Source organism: Chiloscyllium plagiosum, unplaced genomic scaffold (genome assembly GCF_037043375.1).
Source record: "Chiloscyllium plagiosum isolate Xiang-an unplaced genomic scaffold, Cpla_swu_hap1 HiC_scaffold_17, whole genome shotgun sequence".
Lineage (NCBI taxonomy): Eukaryota > Metazoa > Chordata > Chondrichthyes > Orectolobiformes > Hemiscylliidae > Chiloscyllium > Chiloscyllium plagiosum.
Window position 1 is genome coordinate 19119423 of NW_028270155.1, and position 26806 is coordinate 19146228.

The 26806-nt window shown below is 39.8% G+C and overlaps 1 protein-coding gene across 1 annotated transcript; it reads left to right on the plus strand.

Annotated features, from left to right (window-relative positions):
• The first annotated feature begins 469 nt into the window (after nt 1-469).
• On the plus strand, nt 470-26624 carry irf8 (interferon regulatory factor 8). The gene is made up of 9 exons (XM_043706616.2): nt 470-609; nt 768-954; nt 3033-3216; nt 5967-6052; nt 13099-13204; nt 14639-14692; nt 20068-20454; nt 24156-24274; nt 24732-26624. Exons 1-9 carry the CDS (start codon nt 599-601, stop codon nt 24918-24920), a joined length of 1323 nt encoding a protein of 440 aa, XP_043562551.1. The 5' UTR covers nt 470-598; the 3' UTR covers nt 24921-26624.
• The last annotated feature ends 182 nt before the right edge of the window (nt 26625-26806 follow it).

Here is a 26806-nt window from a genome sequence, read left to right on the forward strand (position 1 = left end):
GATACTATTACCACCCTGGGACAGGAGGAGGCGTACAGGACCTGGGAAATTCCCCCAATTAAATAGCAGTACATGCCACTCAGTAAATCCCCCTCTCCCCCTACGTGGATACAACCATACGACTGGAAAATACAATGGACTGAATATCAAGAAACAATAAAAAGCGTCTTTCGCGAAATGTGCTGCTGGAAACTGTGATCGGCGGTCCTCAGACCTCCCAGAAAGAGAGAGGGATATTCAGTTAACACACACACGGCCATCAGATGCGCCACTGCACCGACTTCCAACCCATCTGATTTCTTGTAAACGGTTTAGACTGGGAGGAAATCCCTCCTGCCTTCCCATCTGATTGGCCCCGCCGCCTGAACTTTGCTAAAATGTTTGGCAGTCCGCCGTGTCAATGAGCTGACAGTTGTCAAACATAAGCCCCACCTTCTTACGAGTTCATAAACGCACAGTTCAGCTCAAACCGAGATAGGACGGCATTGATTGTCAGACAATTAAAGGACAGGAGATACGAAACCAGGAGAGGAAACGCGAGCACTGGAGTTTGGTAATAGACCTCTGTTAATTATACCTGGCGCAGAACTGCTGTGGGATGATGCAAGGGTGAGGGTGCACTTTCAATGCTGCATTACAAACTTTTTCACAATAGTTTTAAAAATAATATTTTGTTTCTGAGTAACTTGTCTCATGATTTAGGACGAATTCAATTCGTTTGTTACCAGGTAATTATTCCCTGATGGGTTAAAATGTTGCTATTGCAGGATTGGCATGGTCGATAAAAACAGCACCGGTATGCGCCGTCTCAAACAGTGGCTCATTGACCAGATTGATAGCGATCAGTATCCAGGCTTGGTGTGGGATGATGAGCAGAAAGTGACTTTTCGGATTCCCTGGAAACACGCCGGGAAACAGGACTACAACCAGGAGGTGGACGCTTCGATCTTCAAAGTACGACGATTCTGGCACAGTTTATGATGCTGCATTTATTAATTTTCATGTAGCAGTTCTACTTGACAATACACAATCGCAATACTTAGCTACAATGTAGCCAATGGTAAAGCATACAGATTAGGTTTGGGGACACTCTGGAGGTTTGTAGCAAGTTAGTCCAGTTACCAAGCTGTAGGCGGATATAGACATCTTTATGCACACCAATTTGCTTCATTGACTTTGAGGCCGGTCTGTATCAAGGGACCTGAGCTCAGTTTAGATGTTGTCAGATGTTTTTCGAGGAATGAGATTCGCTGAAAGACAAAACTGTCGGGGCATAATTTGAATTCGAAAAATGTAAATTATACGGTATTTTTCCGAGGAGTTGAGAAAGCTAACCTTTTTACAGATATTACTTTAGTGAAGGGGTGTCTCAATTAATAATGAAAGCCAACTTCTCAGTTGTGTAGAAAATAGTGGCAATTTTTGCTTCATTCACTACCATGACCAATATTTTCTTGCTCATTATCTTGTAGTAGCCTCTCCAGTTGCAGTAAGGTTAGATTCTGCAATTGCAGTAAGTTTAGGGATTTAGCTGTTGCAATGAAAACAAAATCATTTTACGAAAAAAATGTATAGAGCAAGAAGCTGGATGTAAGATGTATTTAAGACTGAAGGTGAAAGTATTTTAAAAACTATTTATTTAGTTTATTGGGAGGGATTATTTACCCAAGTTGAGCATGCTTTTAATGACAATATTATCAAGTCCAAGGGACAGAACCAGCTACAGATCCAAAACACAAAGAATTGCAGATGCAGGAACATGAAACAAAAACAAATTGCTGGAGAACCGCTAGGGCGGCACGGTGGCACAGTGGTTAGCGCTGCTGCCTCACAGCGCCAGAGACCCGGGTTCAATTCCCGCCTCAGGCGACTGACTGTGTGGAGTATGCACGTTCTCCCCGTGTCTGCGTGGGTTTCCTCCGGGTGCTCCGGTTTCCTCCCACAGTCCAAAGATGTGCAGGTCAGGTGAATTGGCCATGCTAAATTGTCCGTAGTGTTAGGTAAGGGGTAAATGTAGGGGTATGGGTGGGTTGCGCTTCGGTGGGTCGGTGTGGACTTGTTGGGCTGAAGGGCCTGTTTCCACACTGTAAGTAATCTAATCTAATCTAATCTGTAAGTAATCTAAAAAAAAAACTTCAGCAAGTCTGGCAGCATCTGTGATGAGAAGGCAGAAATAAGGCTTTGAGTCTTGTAAATCTTTTTCTGAACTGAAAACCTTAGCTATAGATCTCTTTGTTTGCGTCTGGAAATCGGACTGTGGAAGTATTTGGAAATTTCGCTGAGTGACAAGAGCAGAGAACTGAACATTTCCAGTTGAATATAACACATTATTAAGTGGCAGTTAGGGCAAAGTTTTGGCAGCTGAACAAAGGTTTAATCTGAAGTTCAGTTGTGTATCAACATCCATTGAGGCAGTATGTTTAGATTAAGGGCACTGTAACTCTTTAAGCACAAAGTTTCTTAATGTCTAGATTTTGTTTTGCTTCTGTTGAATTTTATTTTAAAAACCATTTGATTTGGTGCAACTGTCAAGTGGAACATTTAAAGTTGTAAAATATATATATTTAGAAGGTGAATGTATTTCTATTGGAAAAGAAGTAATTGGAATATCTACCTAACATCCAAGATGCAAATTTCCCCTTGCCTTTGTCTGCCTTGTCACTTGGACTATTGTGAAACTTAAGAAGACTTGGACAGAATTGTTTTGTTTTGAGAGAACAATAAAAGCAAGGACATAGCTGATTGTTATAAAATATCTCACAAATACAGGTGTAAGTGGGAAGGCATCTTATTATTTTATCAGCTGCTTTTTAACATTTGGATTAAAACAGCCAAAACCAAGCCTGTTCTTTAACTGGAGGTGGAAAAGGAAGTTGCAGTTCTATTGACTGGAGATTAACTGTTAGCAGAAATCAGAGATGTGAGAGGTCACCACTTTAATGGCTTCCAGTACAAGAATAATTCATAATGCACCAAAGAGTTTGTTGAGACTTGCTACTAACTTATGCTTTTATGTTACATGGCACTTATAGGCTTGGGCTATTTTCAAAGGAAAATATAAAGAAGGTGAGAAAGCAGAGCCTGCCACATGGAAAACGAGACTTCGTTGTGCGCTCAACAAAAGTCCAGACTTTGAAGAAGTAACTGACCGTTCACAGCTTGACATCTCCGAACCATATAAGGTTTATCGAATTGTTCCTGAAGGACAGCAAAAATGTGAGCATAAGTTATTCAGCAGCTTTGGCAGATTATGTACCCTGTGTTCCGCCATCAATTCACCCATGTACTTTTGTAAATTTAGATTCAGTGGTTTCAGCCATGTTTGTTCTTTTACTGTCTGAAAGCGCAAGATACATTTTGATGAGTTGCTCCATCTCAAAGTCTTGAGTTTTCCTTGTTTTCTTGGCTGACCTATTAGCCGCCATGCATTTCTGATATTTTCTGTTTTTCTGTTTTCTTTTACTTTTTCTTAAAGATTTGATTCATAAGACATTGGTTGGATGCTTGGGATATAAAAGGTTGTTGAGAAATCGTTCTTTTCAATATTATGTGGGGTTTGGGAGAAATAGAAACATTAGCGTAGCACGGTGACTCAGTGGCGAGCACTGCTGCGTTATAGCACCAGGGACCTAGGTTTGATTCCAGCCTCCAGTGATTCTGCAAACTCCACACAGCCATGGGTTTCCTCCCACAGTCACAAATATGTGCAGGGTTAGGCAGATTGACCATGTTAAATTGCCCATAGTGCCCAGGGATGTGCAGACTAGGTGGATTAGCCATGGGAACTGTGGGGTTACAGGGTTAGAGTAGTGGGGTGTGTCTGGGTAGGATGCTCTTTGGAGGATTGGTGTATACTTGATGTGCCAAATGGCCTGTTTCCAAGCTGTAGGAATTCTATGATTACCAGATTTCGTCAGGTGGAATTAGATTGATTACTTCTTTGAATAAATGTTTTTAACTCTTCTGTCAAAGTTTGGGGATGACTTGAAAATTGCTTTGGTTTCATTTAGGTCTATTGTACTTTCAATATGTTCATTATATGAATATTAGTAACACGTCAAATTTATTTTGTTGGGAATCATAGCAGCAGAGAGAGAATTTTGGTATGAATGTATTACGCAACATATGATAGTGTATATATATCATATATCAAGACATTGCTTGTTGAAATTGTGCAGCTTTTTAGGAAATTATAGTCATGACTTCAGGCAGGAGGAGAGTATTAGGTTATCCAACCTCCTTGTTTAACTTTGATGCAATGTCAAGCTGACAAAATGAAGCAGAACGCAATCAGCTTTGGCATTCTGCTGACGCAAAGGAATCAAATAACTTTTGGTTAATACAGCTCTGCTCTTTTGAAATAAAGCGGTAGATTAATCATGCTTGGACAGCAATATACGCAATTAAAATATCTTCAGAAGACTGAATCAAAATAAGATCGGCTTATAAATTTTGTGTGGCATTTGTTTGATCTAAGAGGAAGGTGGGGAATAATTTGACCTGTTTGAGGAGCTTAATGAGCCCCCGCAGATAGCTGAGACAATTTCCTGAATTGCAATCTTTAGTATTCCAGGGCATGGTTTTTGATTGGGCAGCCAGATAATGACGAGAAAAAAAAACAAAGAACTGCAGAAAGTGGAAATCACAAATGAAAACAGAATTTGCTGGGGAAACTCAGCAGGTCTGGCAGCATCTGTAGAGAGAAAGCAGAGTTAACGTTTTGGGTCCACTGACCCTTCTCCAGAACTGATTGTAAAAGTCTGGTACATATGCTAAAGTTGATGTGGAGTTGCCAGTATTGGACTGGGGTGGACAAAGTCAGAAGTCACATGACATCAAGTTATAGTCCAACAGGTTTATTTGAAATCACAAGTGCCTTCATCTGATGAAGGAGCAGCATTCCAAATTTCAAATAAATCTGTAGGACTGTAACTTGGTGTTGTGTGACTTCTGACTTTATGCTCAAGGTGGGGTTGGGGGGACGCAATAGGAGTAAATGATAAGTAGAAATGGAGCCCAAGGAAAGAGAAAAACAGTGAGCAGACAAAGAAATGGATAAAGGTCATCTTGGGCAAATGAATAGCTGCTCATGGGGACAATTAGTGACTGACAATGAGTTATTTCTGGCAGTAGTGTGATGGGTTTGAGGTAGGGACATTGGAGAAGATGCTCAAGCCTTAAACTTGTTGAAGTTGATATTGAGTCCGGAAGGCTACAGGGTACCCAAGGGTATAGTTGTTGTCTCTACAAAGGGGAGACAAAGTGCAGACTAGACATACTGTCCACTGAAATGCCCCTGAGTTTCTGGTTGCCTGCTACTTCAACACACCACCATGTTCCCTGGCCAGCATCACTGTCTCGGGCTTGCTGCAGTGTTCCAGTGAAGTTCAGCACAAGCTGGAAAAACAGCACCTCATTTCCCACTTGGGGACCCTGAAACCTTCTAGACTCAATAGCGTGTTCACAATTTTAGGGCCTGAGCACCTTCTTCCATGTCCTTACCTCAACCCCACACACCGGGCCTTGTTATCAATGGACTGCTACCACAAACAGCTCATTGTCAGCCACTAATAGCCCCCATCAGCATCTACTCATTTTCTCAGGCTGACCTTTACCCCCTCCTTTGTTTGCCCAACTGTTTTTATTTCTCTAGGCATCATCTCCACCTTTCATTCATTCAACTATCACACCCCCCCCACTCCATCTTTAGCATAAATAACAACCTTTTTACAGAAAAAAGGCAGATGTGCAAGAAAGAGACTATTTTCTCATTAAATGTGCCTGGTAAACCTGCCCTGGACAGTAAATATAGACACATTTCTATAAACAAGTCCTTTCTGGTACTAGTACGGATACGATCACTTCGACAAATTACTTGCATCGAATTAACATATCCCAGAATAGTGACTGAATGTTGTGTCCTGTTCATTGTACTGACTGAATGGATTTTAAACTTTCTAAAACAGGTAAATTTGGCAGTAACTCCAATGAACAAGGTGATGTCACTGATATGGATTGCAGCCCCCCTGGATCCGATGAGCTTATGAAGGATGTAAGTGACTGTGTTCCTTTTACCCCTTTGTTATGGTTTAAGCATGTGATAAAATGGTTAAAGTTAGTTGCTTCCGTACCTGTAGGTCTAAATAAGTTGCAATGCAAACATGGATGTAAAATGAAGAGTTCAGTACCTTCTTTTGTTTGATCATTCTGTGTATAAAGAAGGAATAGATTTGTGTATGGCCTTATATGTCTCTGATATTCTAAGTCTTCACTCTCCAATGAAAAACATTTCAAACGACAGTCACATTTACTGTGTGGAAAGATTTAACAATCAATTTGAATATGATCAGGTCACACAAGTAGCTGACGAAATATATGATTGCTTAGTCCATTTCATATTAGTATTAACTGTGAAAGCATGTTAGTAACACTTGGGAGACCTTATTGTTCTTGGAAGGTGCTTACCTGATGATTTGATGATTGAACATTGTGGCTGAAGGCCGGCATGGTTCTCAAATCTACAGAAGTATTGATGTATTGTCCAGCACAAAGTAAATGTTCAAAGTGAAAGGCAACAATGGTCTCTCTTAGTTAAAACTTTGTAGTTTTATGTACACAGACTTTATTTCATTTTTCTACTCTCATTCTTTGAAGGCATTAACTCTTGCTAAGGTATGATTACCCTGAACTAATTTGTAATCCAAGTGTTCATTTTCATGTGCAAGTCAGTTTAATGATTATGGTATAGCATCATAGCGCAGGCTGATCAGTTCGTATTCTGATGACATTCCATTAAAAGTCACAGAATGAGCAATTCCAGTTTATATTTTCTCTTCCTTTTCCAATTGTGGCAATCTGACTGAGACCCCAGAACAGCCAATGTGATATAGATTTAGAATCCTGTTTAGTCCATTATTGTTTTTGTGGCTTTGCTCTAATGAAACAAAAAGCCATGAATTAATGAGGAAACTTCTGCTATGACTTTATATAAACAATAAAACCAGCTACAAATGAAATTATGTTTGTTCTGCATCATTATGCAGATCAGTGCAAGTTTGCGTCAGGAACGGTCAGCATTTGACAAATAGAGACTCAGAGTGAATACATGTTAATGGTATACAAATTACATTGTACAGATAAAGGGCATTGTTTAATTAACTACCGAGAGGGACTATCTTGGTGACCTTGGAGAGGGAGCATATGGTGTCCACTGAAATACTTGAGATCTTCTGTGACCAGTGGACACCACAGGAGCTGAAATACGTAATCAATTCTCATGATCGTATTTCAGTTTAAAGTTTGTCAATTTCATTTTGGCTTTTCTTTCATTTTATTGTCCCTTGTAAAAGGGCTGTCAACTGTTTCTTTAATTTCACTTTATTTCATTTGTCTCGCCAAAATACTATTAAAAAATGACTGTTGGGACACTGGGTTCGTAGTTAGGAAGCAAATACATGCAAAGCCGTGACCTATTTTCAGCGAAAATGTTAGCATTTAATTTCATTTGTCACCACTTGGCTTGGGACTGATATAACCGTATAGATTGTTCACAGAGCACTTCTCGCAGTGCCTCTTGTTTCACCTGGACTGCTTGAACATTCATTGTAGCAGCTCATTCAAATGGCACTATGTCTGTGAAAAAGCTTGTGGAGACTTGCATGTAGAGGGGCAATAGCCTGATGATATTAAGGAATGACTCGAGAGAAAGGTTTGCCAGAACTATTTTTATGAACATGAACCTCTCCCCTCTAAAATAAATGCCACCACCACCGCCATGTCCTGTTTCTGTCCCAATCTAATCCTGGAAAGGATTAAACAATTTTAATTTTTTTTAATTAGTGTCCATTTTTGATATGTTTCAGTTAAGTAACAAAGAAAACTCTCTTCTTGCACCAGCAATTATATACCAGGGGGAGCTGCATGACAATTCAGTGGTTAGCACAGCTGCTGTACCGGGCCAGGAACCTTGGTTCAATTCCAGCCTCGGGTGATTGTCCGTGTGGAGTTTGCATATTCTCCCCTTGTCTGTGCGGCTTTCCTCCAGGTGCTCTGGTTTACTTCCACAATCCAAAGATGTGCAGGTTAGGTGGATTGGCTACAGTAAATTGCCATAGTGTCCAGGGATGTGCAGTCTCGGTGGATTAGCCTTAGAAAATTGTGGGATTACTGGGATAGGGTAGGGAGGTGTGTCTGAGTAGGATACTGTTCGGAGGGTCAATGTAGACTCAATGGGCCTCCTTCCACCCTGTAGGGATTCTATCGTATGAACTTCAGTTCTTCTAATCTTCCTTTTGCTCATGCCCCTAAATAGACTAATGTGCAGGTGGGATTGAAGGCAGATTACTGGCAGCGAGAACAGAAGTGAATGGGTAAGGTGATGACAGGATGGCCAATTATTTTTATGAAAACAGTGTGCACATTTCCTTGTTGGTGCTATGGCATTCAGATATAAAAGAGTGAATTTCCTAACAGCAGGAGAGTTTTGCCACTATCACTGAGCACTGAAAAGTTTTCAACCTCAGCTAATGGCGGGGTTAGTGTCCTTGAGTTGTGGTTAACTTGACTTCTCTGGTTTTTTTGCTTATACTTCCAGTTTCTGATAGTCATGCTCATTTGAGCAGGATTGTACGCTGGGTGTGGAATTTCAATTTTAGAACTCTTAAGTTGCAAGCATTTCAATAATTATTGCTCGCCGTGCATACAATATTGAAAATGGATGTGATATCAAGCTCAGATTATTTGTGAGCAGTGCAAATCCAGTGTTTTAAAATTAGACTTGTTCATTGTCAATTTTATACTGATTAAAATGGAAAAATTCATGATCTAAAATACAATATTATGGAAGCAGTTTTGCAGGGAGTGTTAAATTAGAAGCCTGAATGTGTATCAGTTTGGTTTTGACTGGGGTACAGTAAACTTTGTTTTTACCAGCACGTTATCAACTGGCACTCCTGATTACCAACAAAAATTATATAGTTTATTTTCCTCAATCTACCACGATGTTCAAGTATTTATGCTGTACATAAAGTATAACAGTGATGTGCATACTCCCTGCATTATGTTTCTATTACTTATTGTGTCTTTTTACATTGATTTGAGGAGCTGTTGAGTTTCTACAATTTATTTTTTGTTGATGCAGGTCTCTAGAAAGGCAAGGACTGGTTAGAGATAATTAGCATGTTTTTGGACATGAGAAATTGTGTCTCATGAACTTGATTGAGTTTTTTGAAGAAGTCACAAAGTGGATTGATGAGGCAGAGCAATGGAAGTGAGCTATATGGTCTTAGTAAAGCGTTCGACAAGATTCCTCATTGTAAATTGGTTAGTGAGGTTAGACCATGTGGAATACATGAAGAACTAGTTATTTCGATACAGAACTGGCTCGAAGGTAGAAGACAGAAGGTGGTGGTGGAGGGTTGCTTTTCAGACTGGAGGCCTATGACCAGTGGAGTGCCACAGGGATCAGTGCTAGGTCCACTATTTTTCGTCATTTATATAAATGATTTGGATGTGAACATAGGAGGTATGATTAGTAAGTTTGCAGGTGACACCAGAATTGATGGTGGAGTGGACAGTGAAGGAGGCTGTCTCTGAGTACAATGGGATCTTGATCACATGGGCCAATGGACTGACGCAGACAGATGGAGTTGAATTTAGATAATTGTGAGGTGCTGCATTTTGGAAAGGCAAATCAGAGCAGGACTTGGAAATTTAACAGTTAGGTTCTGCAGAGTGTTGCTGAACAAAGAGACCTTGGAGTGCAGGTTCATTGGAAAGTGGAGTAACCGGTCGATAGGATAGTGAAGAAGGCATTTGGTATGCTTGTCTTTATTGGTTAGTGCATTGAGAATAGGAGTTGGGAGGTCATGTCAAAGACATTGGTTAGGCCACTGTTGGAATACCGAATGCAATTCTGGTCTCCCTGCTACAGGAAGGATGTTGTGGAACTTGAAAGGGTGCAGAAAAGATTCACAAGTATGTTGCCAGGGTTAGAGGATATGAGCTAAATGGAGAGGCTGAATAGGCTGGGGCTATTTTTCGTGGAGCATCAGAAGCTGAGGGGTGACTTTATAGAGATTTATAAAATCATGAGAGGCATGAACAGGGTAAATAGACAAGGTATTTTCCCTGGGATGGGAGAAGACATTAGTTCAAGATGAGAGTGGAGGAGAGATTTAAAAGGGACCTAAGGGTCAACTTGTTCACACAGAGGGTGGTGCATGTGTGGAATAAGCTCCCAGAGGAAATGGTGGAAGCTGGTACAAATACAACATTATGGGTATATGAATAGGAAGGATTTAGAGGGATATGGGCCAAATGCTGGCAAATGGGGCTAGATTAATTTAGGATATCTGGGTCAGCATAGACAAGTTGGACCAAAGGGTCTGTTTCCATGCTGCATATCTCTAAGACTATGACTCTATGTCGATAGTTCGAAGCTTTCTTGAACAGGGTTTTCTGTCGTTATGTGTACCTCTTGATTATCTGAATATTTGATCACTCTTGGTCCCATAGGTGCTGGTTATTAAAATGCATGCTGTACCTAGTCATGCATTATAAAGATTGCTGGCCATGTCATAGAGTCATCGAGTCACAGAGATGTACAGCATGAAAACAGACCCAGTGGTCCAACTTGTCCATGCTGACCAAGTATCCCAACCCATGTCTAGGCTAGGAATGTATAAGTCACTGAGAGAGTACACCATTGTTGGAATTGTTGCCGATTGAATATGATGTTAAAACGACGTTTGTCCACCTGTTGAGGTGGACAGTAAAGATTTCTGGTGATAATTTAGGAAGAACCTTCAAAGAATAAAGAGAAAAACTGTCCTTGCCAACATTATTCTCTCAACTAATTCTACCAAAAATGTGGATTACCGGATTGTTTATTCATCCCCTTACTCATCAAAGTTTGTGCTACATAATTGTTTAGTTGCCCTTAAAGTAGTTCATTCGATATTTATCACACTTTTTCATTCATTCATTGGCTATAGGTCTCTCTGCAATGGCCAGCACTTGTTGCTGATCCCTAATTGTCCTTTAGACTCTGTTGATGAGGCACTGCTGTAGTCCATTTTATATACGGCCATTTAGAGTGCTGTTAGGAAAAGACTTCCAGGATTTTCAACGAATGAGGGTGAAGAAACAACAGTAGACTCAAAATGCAGGATGGTGTGATGCTTGGAAGGGATCTTGCAAATGGTGGTGGTTCCATGCATCCACTGTTCTCGTCTCTCTAAGTGGTATTGATCACTTGTTTCAAAGGGACTGTGGAAGGAACCTTGGAGAGTTGCTGTGGTACATCTTGTGTACAGTACCCACTACTGCCGCTGTACAGTGGTGAAGAGAATGGATGTTTGTTTAGGTTGTGGAAGCTGAATGAATGGGTTGCTTTGTCCTGGATGTTGTTGAGCTTTTGTTGTATTATGGGAACCACCTTCTTTAAGACAAGGGGAGAGTTTGCCATCACATTTCTGACTTGTTGATGGTGCACAGGCTTTGGTAAGTTAGGACGTGAATTGCTCACCTCTGATCCCCCTGTGTAGCCATAAAATTTACATGACTAGTCCAGTTTCAGCTTTCAGTCAGAGGCAAACGTACAATGTTGATTGTCTGCACTGGGGAAGCAGAGATGACAATGCCATTGAATGTCCAGGAAGTAGATTCTTTCTTTTTGATGGTCATTACTTGGTGCTTGTGTGGTGTGAATGTCACCAGCTACTTATCATTCTGAGACTAAAAGTCCATGTCTTGTGTATGTGGACATGGCTTCTTTAGTATTTGAGGAATCATAAAATCCCTACAGTGTGGAAACAGGCCGTTCAGCCCAACAAGTCCACACCGACCCTTCAAAGAGCAACTCACCCAGACCCATTGTCGCCTGACTAATGCATCTAACCTACACATACCTGAACATTATGAGCAATTTAGCATGGCTAATTCAACTAACCTGCACATCTTTGGACTGTGGGAGGAAAGCGGAGCACCTGGAGGAAACCTACGCAGACATGGGGAGAATGTGAAAAATCCACACAGTCACTAGAGGTTGGAATTGAACCTGGCTCCCTGGCACGATGAGACAGCAGTGCTAACCACTGAGCCACCGTGCCGAATATTACTCAATTCTGTGTAGTCATCACTGAACATCCACAATTCAGGGTGTTATGGTGGAGGGAATATAATAAAAGATGCTGGGCTAGCTGATCAGGGAACAATCCTGAGGAACTCCTGCGGTGATATACTGGGACTGAGATGTTTGGCCTCATCAAGGACAACAGTCTTCCATTGTTTTAGGTATGCATTCGACCAATAGAGAAATTTACTCCTGACTTCCATTGACTTCAATTTTGCACCAGCTTCTAGATGCCAAACTCCGTTAAATGCTGCCTTGATTTCAAGAGCAGTAGTTGTTATTTTATTCCCCTGCCCCGCGGTATTCAGCTTTTTCTGTCTATGTTCGGACCGGGCTGTAATCAAGTCCAGAAAGTGAGCTGATGAATGAATGATTTTACTGTCACGTGTCTTGCAGTAAGTATACAATAAAATACAGAAATTTCTTGCCATGAATTAGGAACCGTCTTAAATAACTTACAAAAAAGGAAAAGGACAGATAAACCTTAAAGAGAGTCCATCAGTACTGAGCCAGCTATGTAAGTGCCACATGACTGCACGGTGGTGACTTATTCCATCACTTTGCTAATAGACAAGCTTCTGCAAAGTACAACTTTGTAAATGTTAGTCATTGCTTTTCCTTTTCCCAACTTAATTTCCCATTGCATGACACATGGAGCTTAACATTACTGGGTATGATGCATTGATTGGATTCTGACAGAGCAGCCAACTCTCCATTCAGGGGAATCAGGATTGAGGGAAAGGGATAAGTGGACAAAATGTGCAAATATAATGTTTCAAACTTTTCCTTAAGTAATATTTGAATTCACATTATTTATTGTTAAGCAACAGGAGCTGACATCAGTTTGTGAATGGGATGTATAATTGGAGGATAAAACAGACTAGTGTCTGTATAGAATGGTAAACTAGTAACCCATTAAGAAGTTTGGTAAGATAATTATGTGTCTTTTGAAATCCATTTTGCAGGTTATTGTGGATTACAATGGCATAATAAAGAGAAGTCATTCTCCACCACAGGAGGATTGTACAAGTCAACCACAGCAAGATTGGTGGGGACGACAAACCATTGAAGGTAATACAAGCCAACCCTTCCCTTTTTGCAATTGGGCTAACCAGCTGTAATCTGATTTATATACTTTTTCTGTTTGCTTAGCCTTTCAAAAAGGTTTATCACAGGATATGATCCATTAGTAGGATTCTGACAGATCAGAAAGTGGAATAGAATTTCCATTCATTGGAATATTGTCAGCAAGAAGAACAAAAATTTGTAAACTTTGAGCAGTTGCCATTAGAGGGCAGGAAAATTAAGAGAAAGTACTCCTCTACAAACAGTGAAGTAGAAATTGTGAAGATTTCAAATGGAGCTTTCTCTCCCCTCCTTGCATGATGTGAAGCATGTGATGGAATTTAAAAAAAAAATACCTGAGAAGAGCTTGCAATCAATCATCTACTTATGTGTAAACAATCCATAAGATTCTAGACAAACCAGGGGACTGAGAGCTGAGAACCCTTCATTCAGGAGGGAGGCTGTCAGAGTAGGGGCAGTATTAGGAGCAGGGGGAACATAGGAAGCAACGGTTAGGAAATGTAAAGTTTATGTTTTAGCAATCTGGCAACTTAAATTATGCATGAACACTTTGTATGTTTGTCTAAGCTTCCTTTCCTGCTGTTTAAGAGGAAATGTTTTAAACAAGTTAAAACTTGCATGAAAACAGTGCAGAGGAGTTTCAGATCTACTGGTAAGTGTGCAACCACCTACTCAAGGGTAATTTGAGATGGCATAAATGCTATCCTTGCCAACCACGTTTATATTTCATGAATGAATAAGGAAAATGGATGGACATGTTAGTGTTACACAACCAAATCACACTGTAGTTTCAGGGCTTGTAGGTTGTAAGGAACAAAGAAGAATGGGATGGAACTGCAGTGTCAATTATTTGTGTGCCATTTATGGGTGAGGAAAGCTATTCAGGTTGATTTTGTTAATTCATATAGGAAGAACACATCCCAGCAATCAACCAATCAATAATATTTCAAGTTTGTAATTGTAACGATGATACATTTAAATTTCAATGAGATAGATCATGACTTAGTAAACCATGTTAATCATGGCTAAAAATCACAGGTTATAGTCCAACAGGTTTAGTTGGAAGCACTAGCTTTCAGAGCGCTGCCTGATGAAGGGGCAGTGCTCCGAAAGCTGTTGCTTCCAAATAAACCTATTGGAATATCGCCTGTGCGATTTTTAACTTTGTCCACCCCAGTCCAATACCGGGTCTTCCAAATCATGCTAATCATGATAGCGAGTCAACAGTCCATATTACATCTCTCCTGATAATCATTTCCAATAGAAGTGAAGCAAAAGTGAAAATGACCTTCCAACCCCTTTGCATGGCTGCAGAAAGTCAAAGTACACCTCACCTCTGTTTTTCTTAGCTTTGTTTTGTTGTATTTCTCATTGTAACAGAGGTCTTGTGGTGCAATCTCTTCCTTTTCTTTGTTTCAGATTCTTCAATGCTGTATTATGCCAATAACTTTGGACCTATGCAACCCAATTCAGGTATAAAATCATTGCTCGTCATTATTGTTCATTGCAGTTCATATCTGATGCACACTTCCTGTATATATGTTGACATATGGTAGAAATAGGCGTGGAATTAGAAAAATATCACTAATATACTCAATGGCTATCACTGCTGCATTTAATCATAAAGCCATAGCGCATAAGGGAAGGATTAATCTCTTAGACACCTTTGTATTTAAATTGGTACAAGACAACAGATATAAGTTAGCACCAATTTTAAAAAAAAGTATGCCTGACAGGTTTATACACCGAAAGCATCACTTAAGCACACTTTCCATGGACGGCTGAGATTTCTGCTAAACCATCATGTGCTTGTGTCCCAGACAGCCACTGATCCTCAATTAATTCACATAATCTGTGATCCTCAGGTGAATTGGCCATGCTCAATTACCTATAGTGTTCATGGATGTGTAGGTTAGGGGCATTAGTCAGAGGAAATATAGAGTAATAGGGGAGGGGAATGGTTCTGGGTGGGATACTCTTTGGAGGGTCGGTGTGGACTTGTTGGGCCAAATGGGCTGTTTCCGCATTGTGGGGATTCCAGGAAGTGTGCTATGAACAAAAAAGAAGACAGTAGAAATTTTGAAAGCTGAGAAAGCACATTTCGAACCTTGAGTGAACGTAACTGAAGAATAGTAAGTGTTCGATAATAGGGCCCAAGGTGAAAAAGTTTCCATTCATCAGCACAGCTTGCAGAATTTGTACAATTAAAAGACTATCCTAGTGAGGAAAGGATTGTATTCGACATTAGATGACCTGCAGTTAGAGCACGCCTGAAGGATGTAGAACTTGCTCTCTGTAAATTGATCAACATGAGATTATACATCAGCAACCAGACCATTTTGATGGTAAACAAGACTAGGCCTTGTGTTATGCTGTTAAACCTTCCAGGCCGAAAAAACGAATAGTCACAGATAATGTGTAGGATGTAAATGGAATGGAAAACATTAGACAAAGGAAAAGAAAGCACGTCCAGCATGGAGAGACCATTATTCTAACTGCAAGAATCTGAATCCATTTACAAACAAGCTTGAAGCAATTGCGGTGAGCACATGCAGATGGGTACTGGAGCGTTATCAGCTGAAGATGCTGATGAATCATGCTGCACTATACAACAAGCTGATATAGTCAGGTTGTCTGGTTTAACATGGTTTCTGCCTTTGGAGTGATGACTGCAGAAGGAGAACATCACGTCAAAGTGTCAAGTGGATACCAGTGCATCACAGACCTGTGCAAAGTGGAGATCCAAAAGTGAAACCCTTAAAAATAAGATAGAGCTGATATGATGACACCATACTTATGCTGAGAGGATAGATCACTCTCTGAGCCCATTGCATCTACATGAAGGAGCATCGGAATTCCAGATTATAGAAGGAAAGCAAAGAAAAAGCACTTTGATCATCCAGAGCAAGTCTAAAGTTTAGGCCAGTAACCCTCAACCTGCCAAAAGAGATTTATAACATCTTAGAGTACATTAAAGCACTGAATGTTGAATAGATCCTAGAGGATATAACAATATGTTTATAGGCTTAGGATGTCTCGCAGGAGAATATCACCTCGAAGTAGACGAGAATGCAAGACCAAATTAGTATCAGATGAAGAAAACCTGAGCTACTTTTATAGCCAGCCTGAAGGTTGAGATAGAAGACCTGGAAAGGAAGGGAATAATCAAGAAAGTAACAACTCCTAAAGAATAGCTTAGCAACATGGTGGTAGTGAGACAGCCTCCAAGGCTGACTATTCGTTGACCTTGAGGATTTAGTTAAAGCTCTGAAGAGATCGCATTATCCCATGCTAATTATCGAATGAGTTATGCCAGAACCTGCAAAGCCAAAAATCTTTGCTTCCTTAACTGGCAAATGAAGTGGGATGAAAGCAGTAACTCTCTAACAATATTCTGGATGTCATTCAAGAGATACAAATGGTTGTATAAGCCATTTGCCGTTTCCATAGCTCCAAGCACCACACTTTTTGACTTTGATCTCCAGCATCTGCAGTCCTCACTTTCTCCTATCAAGATGAGATAGTTAATGATCTTACTGGAGTGGAGGTTATAGTGGATAACTTGCTAGTTTATTGATGCAGAAACACAATGAAAGAAGTCATCAGTGACCATGTTCAAAATCTTGTGTGGCTGCTGGAAAGAGCTCTCGCAATGAACCTGAAGCTGAATAAGAAAAATTGCAATCAAAGATGTTTAAAATTAAGTGCAGAGCTTATGTACAGCAGCAAAATGTCTTTGCCCAGGTCTGGAAATGGTGACAGCTGTAAGCAGTGAAGTGGTAACCAACAACTGTAAAGGCAGTGCAATGATTTGTTGGATTTGGCAAATATTTAGCAAGGTTCTTGCCCCATTTGTCGTCTGAGTGGGAATCATTACACCTGCTGGCTTCCAAGGTGTGCTGTGGTACTGGGCGTGGAACAAGAAGCAAATTTACATCAAGCAAATAGTTTGGCAAGGCCACTACTGAAATACTATGACGTAAATTTGTATAATGTGACCCCAGCAAGGTCAAACTTGGAGCAACCCTAATGTATCCTAGATTCCCTACAGTGTGGAAACAGGCCCTTTGGCCATAAAAGTCCATACCGACCCTCTGAAGAGTAACCCACTCAGACCCACTCTACATTTACTGCTAAATGATGCACCTAACCCGCACATCCTCGAACACTATGGACAATTTTACCATGGCCAACTCACCTAACTTGCACACCTTTGGATTGTGGGAGGAAACTGGAGCACCCAGAGGAAACCCACGCAGACATGGGGAGAATGTGCAAACTTCACACAGTTGCCCAAGGCTGGAATTGAACCCAGGTCCCTGGTGCTGTGAGGCAGCAGTGCTAGCCACTGAGCCACCGTGCCACAAGGGCAGCCATTGTATTTGCATCCAGCACATTACTACAAATGGAACTTTGTTGTGCTCCGATTGAGAAAGAGTGCCTGGCCACTGTGTGTTTGTGAACATTTTCATCGATGCTTTCTTTGAAGAGAAAAAAACGACAGTCGAGTCTGACCACACGCCAGTTCAAAGTATTTTCCTCAGGCTGGCACTATCTGTTCCAAAGAGTTTGGAAAGAATGTTCTTCGGATTGCAAAGATATCATCTGGGTGAGATGCACAAGCACGGAAAGCAGATGGACATCGCTGACAGGATATTGAGAACATGAAGGAAATAGAGGATGCTGTGACGGAATGTGAAACCTTCCAGATCCAATGAGAAGCAACAGCTTTACCTGCTCTGGAGTTCATCAACCCAGAAGAGACATTGTGCTCAAAAGTCAAAAGGCTTGTTCAAATCAAGTGAACTACCAAATAAATTGTAACACCCCAAGGGTTGCAAGAGGTGGTGACAGAAGGAAGGCTGAAAGGCATCAAGGACACTCCTATAGTCATGAGCATATTGGGCAGATAGGTGCAAAATGACAGGACAAAGTGGCACATTGGATAGAGAATATCGGGTCTTTATACCTAAAGAGTGGAGAGGAGAGATGTTAGAGCACATCCATACGCCAAGGGATTGAGTCATAGAATAATAGAGTCATAGAGATGTACAGCATGGAAACAGACCCTTCGGTCCAACCCGTCGATGCCAACCAGATATCCTAATTCTCGGAAGGACAAGAGATATGCTGTACTGGCCTAATCTGAATAATGAAATCAAGGACTGCATCAGCTAATGCAGTGGTTGTAATCAGTTCTTTGTAATTTCAAAAATAAAGTTTATTCATAAAAAATTTTTAAAACACAGTCACTAAAGCAGTTTGGTTCTGTATATTAGCATATGAAGGAACAAACATTGGAGTTTGACTCTATCCAACAAGTAAACCAAAGGCATTTCTTATATATGCAAGATTATATTTACATATACTTGAATCCCAAGCTGAACAAGCTGGAATGTTAGTGATGACACAACACCCCTTATTGTCCATGGACGAAGCTGGGAATAGACTTTTTTTCTCCTAAGAACTGATTATCATCTCACTGCAGCCTATTACTGACCACTGAGAGGTGAACCAGCTGACTTTCACGATTAGTGGTGAAATTGAAAACATACGTTATGACATTCTGAACATCGTGATGAACGACTGACCATGGCTCTCTGATCACAAGTGGAGAATTCAGTTGCTTAATAAAGCATTGTGAAATTCAACACCACAAGCATCTCTACGCCATCTTCTGTCAAATGGGAAAATGGAGGTGGCAGTAGAAATTACCAAAAGGAATCATGAAGAAATTGAGCACAGAAGTAGATGAGGCAATTGTTGAGTTGAGAAACATATCTATTGAAGGCAGGCAGTAGCCCTGTACAGACTTAATGTGACAGCACGCCTAACTTAATCTTCCAACAGCAAAAAGCTACTGAAGTCAGAAATAGTAACAGGCATGAGTGATGGAATCGAGGTAGAAGAGCATCAAGTTAAATTTCACTTTGAAAAGGCTGCAAAACAATTGCTAGATTTGAAAACCTCAAAGCACTCCACAAGAATCATCTCACATGACAGTTTGGGACCTCCATAGAGCAGTTATCACTTAGATCGCACACAGTGGTAATGAACAGCCAGATAAACCATTACAATCGCAGGCACAACTCAGGAAGCTGATCCAGATCTGACAACAGCCAGTCAGGAAAGTGTAAACTCAAAATCTGTGCAGACCACAGTTTAACCATCAGTGAGTGAGATCCAGCGCACCTTAACAATAGAAATGAAACAACAACTACAGGTACTGCAGCAACAACACAGGACACAGGACTGACACTGCCTGAGAAAGGAACGTTACCTAGCTGAACAGTCTGTGACGACACACATGCATACCATTAAGAGAATGCTATGATTTAAAAACTCCTAACCTCACACCAACTTCACTAGACTTCCTTACTGCTTTTCCCCATCTACCCTGTGATATGGCAGGATTGATTTCTGGCCACCTTACTCCCCCCCACAACTGGGTTCCATGAAACCTCCATTTCCTTCACAGCTTTGCTGAATGCTGTCAGTCACCTTTTCACCAATGCCAATAGTAAGCTTGATTGTAGCAAATATAAGAGAGAACCATCCTGTCATTGAACGACCCAGATTTTGGCAGTTTCAGTTAAGGGGGGGGGGGGGGAAGTGAAGGATGACTTTTCTCTGGTTATATTTTGGTTGAATTTTCCCAAGCGTTTCAATGCATTTGAGGCACTCACTGACAGCCTCCTCCTCCCTGCCACCCTGCATTTTGACTGCTAATGACACATGCAGAATATTGCCGTGCTGTAGAATTATGAAATGGGGGCTCTATCAATTCTGCGTTGTTGGCCTCTGAACGCGAGATATTTTGAATCTCTCAAACATTGTGTTTTATCCAGGGTTTTGCCAGATGATAGTCACCTTTTATTATGGAGGAATTCCAATGTCCCGGGTTCCCATTCGGCGATCTGATGGCTGTCGAATCACCGTCCGTCATGCTCCCACCAGCAATGAGACCATATTCGGGCCAGAAGGCATGGAGCAGGTTCTGTTCCCGCCCACAAACAAGATCATGAACCATCGGCAGCAGCAAGTCACAAATAAACTCTTGACTCACCTTGAGCGTGGGGTGCTGCTGCTTAGCAACAACGAGGGCATCTATATCAAAAGGCTGTGCCAGGGCAGGGTTTTCTGGAGTGGCCCTTGTGCACCTTTTGCTGACCGGCCGAACAAGCTGGAGAGAGATGCGATAGTGAAGCTTTTTGACACAAAACAGTTTTTGCATGGTTTGTATTATAACTTTCTTTGGATTGTGCATTTATCTAATGTCGAAGAATATCCAATGGTGCTTAACGAGTATTATAAAATATAAATTAATGCCATACCACATAGGGGTTTAGCACAGGTGACTATGTGCTTGGTCAAAGAGCCAGGTTTTAACTGGTGCCTTAAGATGTTAGAACAGTGAACGTATTTGAGAAGGACATTCCTGAGCTTAGACTAAAGTAAAATTAGATTTTAGTGCAAGAGGTGCTGGAACAGGACAGGTGCAGAAGTGTCAGTGTTATGAGAGGGAGGAGATTAAAGAGATTGAGGGAGGTGAGACTATCAAAACATTTTGAGAATGGAAATTACATAATCAAGGCAGTGGGAGCCAATGTAGATCAGGAAGCACTGATGGATAAATGGGATTTTATCTTTGGGAACTGGTTAACTGAGAAAGAGGTTCTTAATTGGGTTTGATCATTGTTATTGGTACAGAAATTAATATTTCACAGTATACCGTCCTGTTAGATCGTCATTTTGCACAGAAAATTGAGTATGAATGTTGCAATTTATTTTAATCTTAGCCTTTCACCTGGGGGTACTGGTATTAGAACATTATACCATAAGTATTTTGACCAAATGCCATTCTTCATCAATCTGTCTAGAGTGAAAGCGTTGATAAGCTATTTGACTGTAGATGTCATCATAGTTGGACCTGATCATGTTCTGAGTGAGCATTCATAACAAAACTTTCTTCAGCACAATGCAAGACATGGTCAAGATATGACAGAAAGTTTGATTATCTAAATTTGAACATCACATTGTATGCTGTTTTGCTTTACAGGCAGATCATAACATACAAGCACATACAGATCACAGGGTGCTTAGATAGAGCCAGGCATACAACTGCACAGGAGGCGCACAATCAAAAGACTAATGCTTCTGAGAAATTGTTTAACGTCTATGTCAGAATATCAGAGGAATTTAAGTAAGGGTATGTTATCAGATATAGTGTATTCACTCCAGCCGTATTTCACCTAGGTTTCAGTTAATAAGGGAACTGTTATTCCTGGTGGATATGTGTGATTTAATAAGTCTGAGTGATGTACTGAAGCTATTACAATATAATGGTAATTGTGAAATGGATTGTTTGCCACATTTGTACTCTATACCAGTTATGTTAGGTTATATTGATCCCAAACCATTGCTGAAGTATCAAATGTGACACAGTACTTTTCTTGATAATAATCACCAAAAGCAGCACAGTATTTGGTTTGTTTCCTATGAACCAACCCAGTGTCCCAAAATCTTTCTTTGTGTGTGCTCTAGGTGTTTAATACCCTTCTCTAATATATCTTAACAATATAATTAGCATAATATTAACATGTACTCTTAAAATTAACATCAATAAGAGATCTTTAGCTGATTGGAGCTGTAATTGGTTAGGGGTTGGTGTACTAGCATAGGGTATCAAAACTATTTCATAATGAAACCAAATGATCTGGGATTTGGGTCATAGCATTGTAAATAAAAAGCCAGCGTTTACTGCTTGGCAGTTATGCTAGGCCAGGAGTTCTGGCACCATGGGGAAGTATTGTCCAAATTGAATTTCTGGAGTCAGAGTAATTTGGATTATTTTGGATGATTGTCTGTCCTCTCTTTTGGGAGTTTACCTGGGAATGACTGTGACAAGCCTTGGGTTCCTGCTACCTGCGGCTGGGTACAAAGGCCAAATTCTTTGTCTCTTTTTTTGTTTTGGAAAAGCGCCATAAGATTCTCGAGACAAAAACGGAAATTGCTGGAAAAGCTCACAGGTCTGGCAGCATCTGTGGAGGAAATCAGTTAACGTTTTGGGTCCTGTGGCCCATCTTAAGAACCCATAAGACTCCAGTTGTATTTAATATGTGATAAATCCTGGTCACCTAGGTATTTGTCTCAGCTAAAATTTAGATGATACTCGTCTGTGTTAGTTACAGGAGTGTTAGATGACAGAAGGAAGCAGCCAGCTCTTTCTGCTCGATGTTGCTAAGATGCAAATATTGGAGGAATATGTTTTATGGTAGACTCCCTGGATTTGTATAATATTCTAATATGCAATTTCTGGCTTGAGGGAAAGTTACACACAAAAACATTTCTGTTGAAAAATGTTGAAAGTGGCACAGTAAGTGAAGGGTGCGTACAAGAAGTTTCTGCCCTATTCTGTGACAGGAACTGCAAACTTGATTTCAGTCATTTAAACCTGTAACTTGATTGTTCATGTCCAACAATAGCTTATATTTCTCTACTTCACCATGTTACAAATTAATAATTGCACCTTTTTTGTGTACAGACTGCTCAGTTGACTGATTCTGATACTTCTTTTGCCATTTATGGAAAGGGAAAATAGGCAGCTGCCCTCCGCAAAATGTGCAGATTTGGATTGAGGGATGCATTTAAAGGCACTCGTCATCTTTTGATGTACTTGCATTTCCTTGAGCAGCACTGACCTTAATCCTTAAGCATCCTAAGAATACTAAAAGAAACAGAAGAAAAGGCAGGGAAGGAATTTAAAAAATCAGTATTGCTTGGCAGTAAGTTACATGGAAATGAACAGGAATCGAAGCTGACAAGTCTCTTGCACCTGATAGTTTGCATCTTAAGGTCTTGGAGGAAGTGGTTGCAGAGAAGAGAACAACAAGTATAACATCACCATTCAAAAAAATGGTGGAGAATGCAGAATACAAATTAGGAAATTATAGGTTCATCTATTATCTGTCATGTTAGAAAATGCAAAAATCTGTTCTATTGAGGAGTTTGGAAAAGGGAGAGAGCTTAGTTGAGTATGCAAAAAGAGGCAGATGGTGTCTCATGTGGGAAAATGTGAGGCAGTCCTCTTGAAAGAAAGAATAGAAAATCAGATTATTATGAAAAAATAGAAATAATGCAGCATACTGCAGTTTAGAGGGAACTGAAGGCCCATGTACATGAATTACAAATCACAAGATGTTAGCATGTAGGCACATCAAGTAAATAGGAAGGAAGGCAAATGTGTCCCATTGAAGATCAAGTTTCTTCTCACATAAGTTTTTGGAATTCTCTGCCACAGAGCAGTGGAGACTGACTCATTGAACGTATTCAAGGCTGAGTGCGACATTTGTCAATAAGGGAGTCAAGGACTATTGAGGACAGGTAGGGAATTGGAGTTAAGGTCACAATCGCATAACACTTGATCTTAATGAATGGCAAAGAAGGATTGATAAGCCTAATGCTGTTATGCCTCTGCACTTCTTATAATGTTTTGGTCATTATAGAACACTGTACATGTAAGTTGTTTATGTCTTGTAAACTTTATGTGCAGATTCTTCTGCGTATCAAACCTTACCTGTAGAACTATTAATAAACATTGGTGTATCAAAGAGGAAAGACATTTGCAAATTAATCTTCTAAGTTGTTAATTCAAAAAGTGCTTGTGAATTAGTTGAAAACAATAGTTTTGGGTATCTAATATATATAATTATTGAAGTCACCCACATCAGTATGGGCAGTTAGACAATGTATTTGTAACAGAAGCTTATATATACATTATATACAGCTATTGGCATGCATTTATAAATGATAGAAAATCTTTTTGGATGCAAATTTATGTTAATCTAACACAAGAGTTAAGTAACAGTTAGACTTAAACTTGCAATGTAATGGTGATGATGGTTTGTGGTCTTAAAATATTGTACTTCTCTTCCAGCTTTGCAGCTTTACACAGAGAACCCCCAGTGTGTCCTTCCAGATAACAAAGTGATTATATGTTTTGGAGAGGAGTTTCCTGACATGAAACCCATCAACAAAAAATTAATTATAGTGGAGGTAAAGGAATTTATTACATTGGAGTGGGGTGGCGGTGATGTAGTGAACTAGTAATCAGAGTCCCAGGTTAATATTCCACTGTGGAAAATGGTGAAATTTGAATTTAATACAAGTCTGGAATAAAAAGTCAGTGTGATGGTGATCAGAGCTCTGTTGTGTATATATGGATTGTTATAAACATTTAACTGATTCGTTAATGTCCTTTTATGGAAGGAATTCTGCCATCTTTACCTGGTCTGGCCGACATGCAAGACCAGAGTCACAGCAATGCAGCTGACTGTTCCCTCTGGGCAGTTTGGGATGGGTAATAAACGCGGGCCCATCTAGCGATACCCACATTCCATAAAAGGGCATTTGCGATTCCTGATCCAAAACTCATCTTAAAACTGTTTTACCAATGTAAAATTACTTAGTTTTAACAAAATAAAAATGGAACATTTTTCTACCTACTTTGTAGATTGAACAAATGAAAGCAAAGCATATTTTGCAAGCGGTACTTCAGTCACGGAATTATGATAACAACATCCATCTTCAAATTTCCAATGAAACAGCAGAAGACAAATTGTCTGGGATTCTTCATGAACTTTGTGTGAATAGTTATGGCTACCCAAGACCCGCCTACAGTGAAAACCAACAAATAAGCTGAAAATAAAAACAAATCTCTGTTTCAGTGATCTAAGGACTTTTGTGTAAGTTGGTAGCATTAAGAAAAATGCTCTTTGCTGGATGTCAGTAATTTTGCTAAAGGACTCCGAATTTCTAATCATCCTTTTTGGCTGAATGCAGCTTTGCACTGCAATTAATATTTTTGTAACAATATTGCATTTTGTAAAATAATCATATATTTTATAAAGGTTTATTTTTCACTGTGAAGACCAATTTATTATCCATAGAAGTTTATAACAGAAGGCACTGAACAGGAATCTACCTGTAATACTGTTCATTACTGTCATGACACTTACTATGTAAGAAATATTTATTACCTACAGAATAATGGTTGTCTAAGAGGGACTTGCATTGATTTATTATAATGGGTTACAAAAATTTCTAGTTTTGAAATTGTGCCTGGGAATGTGTTGCCTTACAATTTTGTTATCAGTTTGGCTTTTAAAGAAAATGGGCTGTTCATTTGTATAGATTGCAACCTTGCATGTATTGCTGTGCTGTGCAGTAATTTGCAGTTACTTTGTAATATCCAATACAGGTACTGACGGTTGTAATTATAGAAATGCAGTTTGAGTTGAACACAGGCACATTTCTGTAGAGGCAATCGACTTCAAAAGTAATCTGGCATTTATATCAGCACTTTCATGAGCTCAGGTATTCCAAAGTGCTTTAAAGCCAGTGAATTGCTTTTATCTCTTGGAACTGTTGTAGGAAACACAGCAGCAAACATGTGCACAGTAAACAGGAATGTGATAATAACCAGACATCTTATTGATTTAAGGATAAACAATATTTTCGAAACCAGGGAGAATTCTTTCCAACAGGACTTTTTATATTCACCAGAGAGTACAGTTAGGACCTTAGTTTAATGGCACCTCTGATATTAAATACAGATCACATTCTTATTTTACTGAGCTATCAGCCTAAGTTTGTGCACCCACATCACTGGAATGGGGCTGGTACCTTAAATTTCAGCAGAAGAGTCATGATAATTATCATTTAAGCCATGACTGTGAGCTAAACAGTTGCTGCAGGTATCAAAACTCAAAACTTCCTGAGTATTGGCTGGTTTATTTAATTATCCAGTTAGCGTATCCTATTTGATAACAAACATAACCACTTCATCTTTATGTGCTAAAACTGTCAGAGGTAGCATTCAAACTTAATTTATTTTGCTAACTGAAAGGGGGAGATAAAATTTAAAAACATGAAAACTTTTGAAATTGAGGATCAAGTAATCTCTTCATTGTTTTCAGTTCAGACAGTAAATTGAGAAGCAGCACATCTAGTTCTGCACTGGAATCTTTTCTTCATCCTTTTCTTCCAATTCCTGCGCTGTTACTTGACCCCATTTTATATCATCTCACGGTGAATGTGCCATTTCAGTTTTGTAAGTTGGCTGATATTAGCTACTCTGAAACTGAAATATTATTAAAATATTGATATTAATTGGATATCCATTCCATAATTTGTTGATATTATAAGCATTAATTTTAAACATAGAAATAAGAGCAGGAGTAGGCCATTTGGCCCTTCAAGTGTGCTGTACCCTTCAACATCATCAAACTCAGTACCCTCTTTTTCTGCTTTCATCTTGATCCCTTTGCTGCTAAGAATTATATCCAATGCCTTATTGAAAATATTTAATGTTGTGGCCTCAACTTTTTTCTGTGGAAGTGAATCCATCATTTTAATCCTAAGTAGACTGTATTCTTAAACTTACGCATTCATTTCATAGTTTCAAAGAATTAAATCGAAGACACCTTAAAAATAATAGTTTGTCTTTTTTGACCAGTGTTGGTGTGATACAAACACCGACTTGGCACTTGGCTGATTTGAAAACTGTATTCCTTAGTTCATGTATTT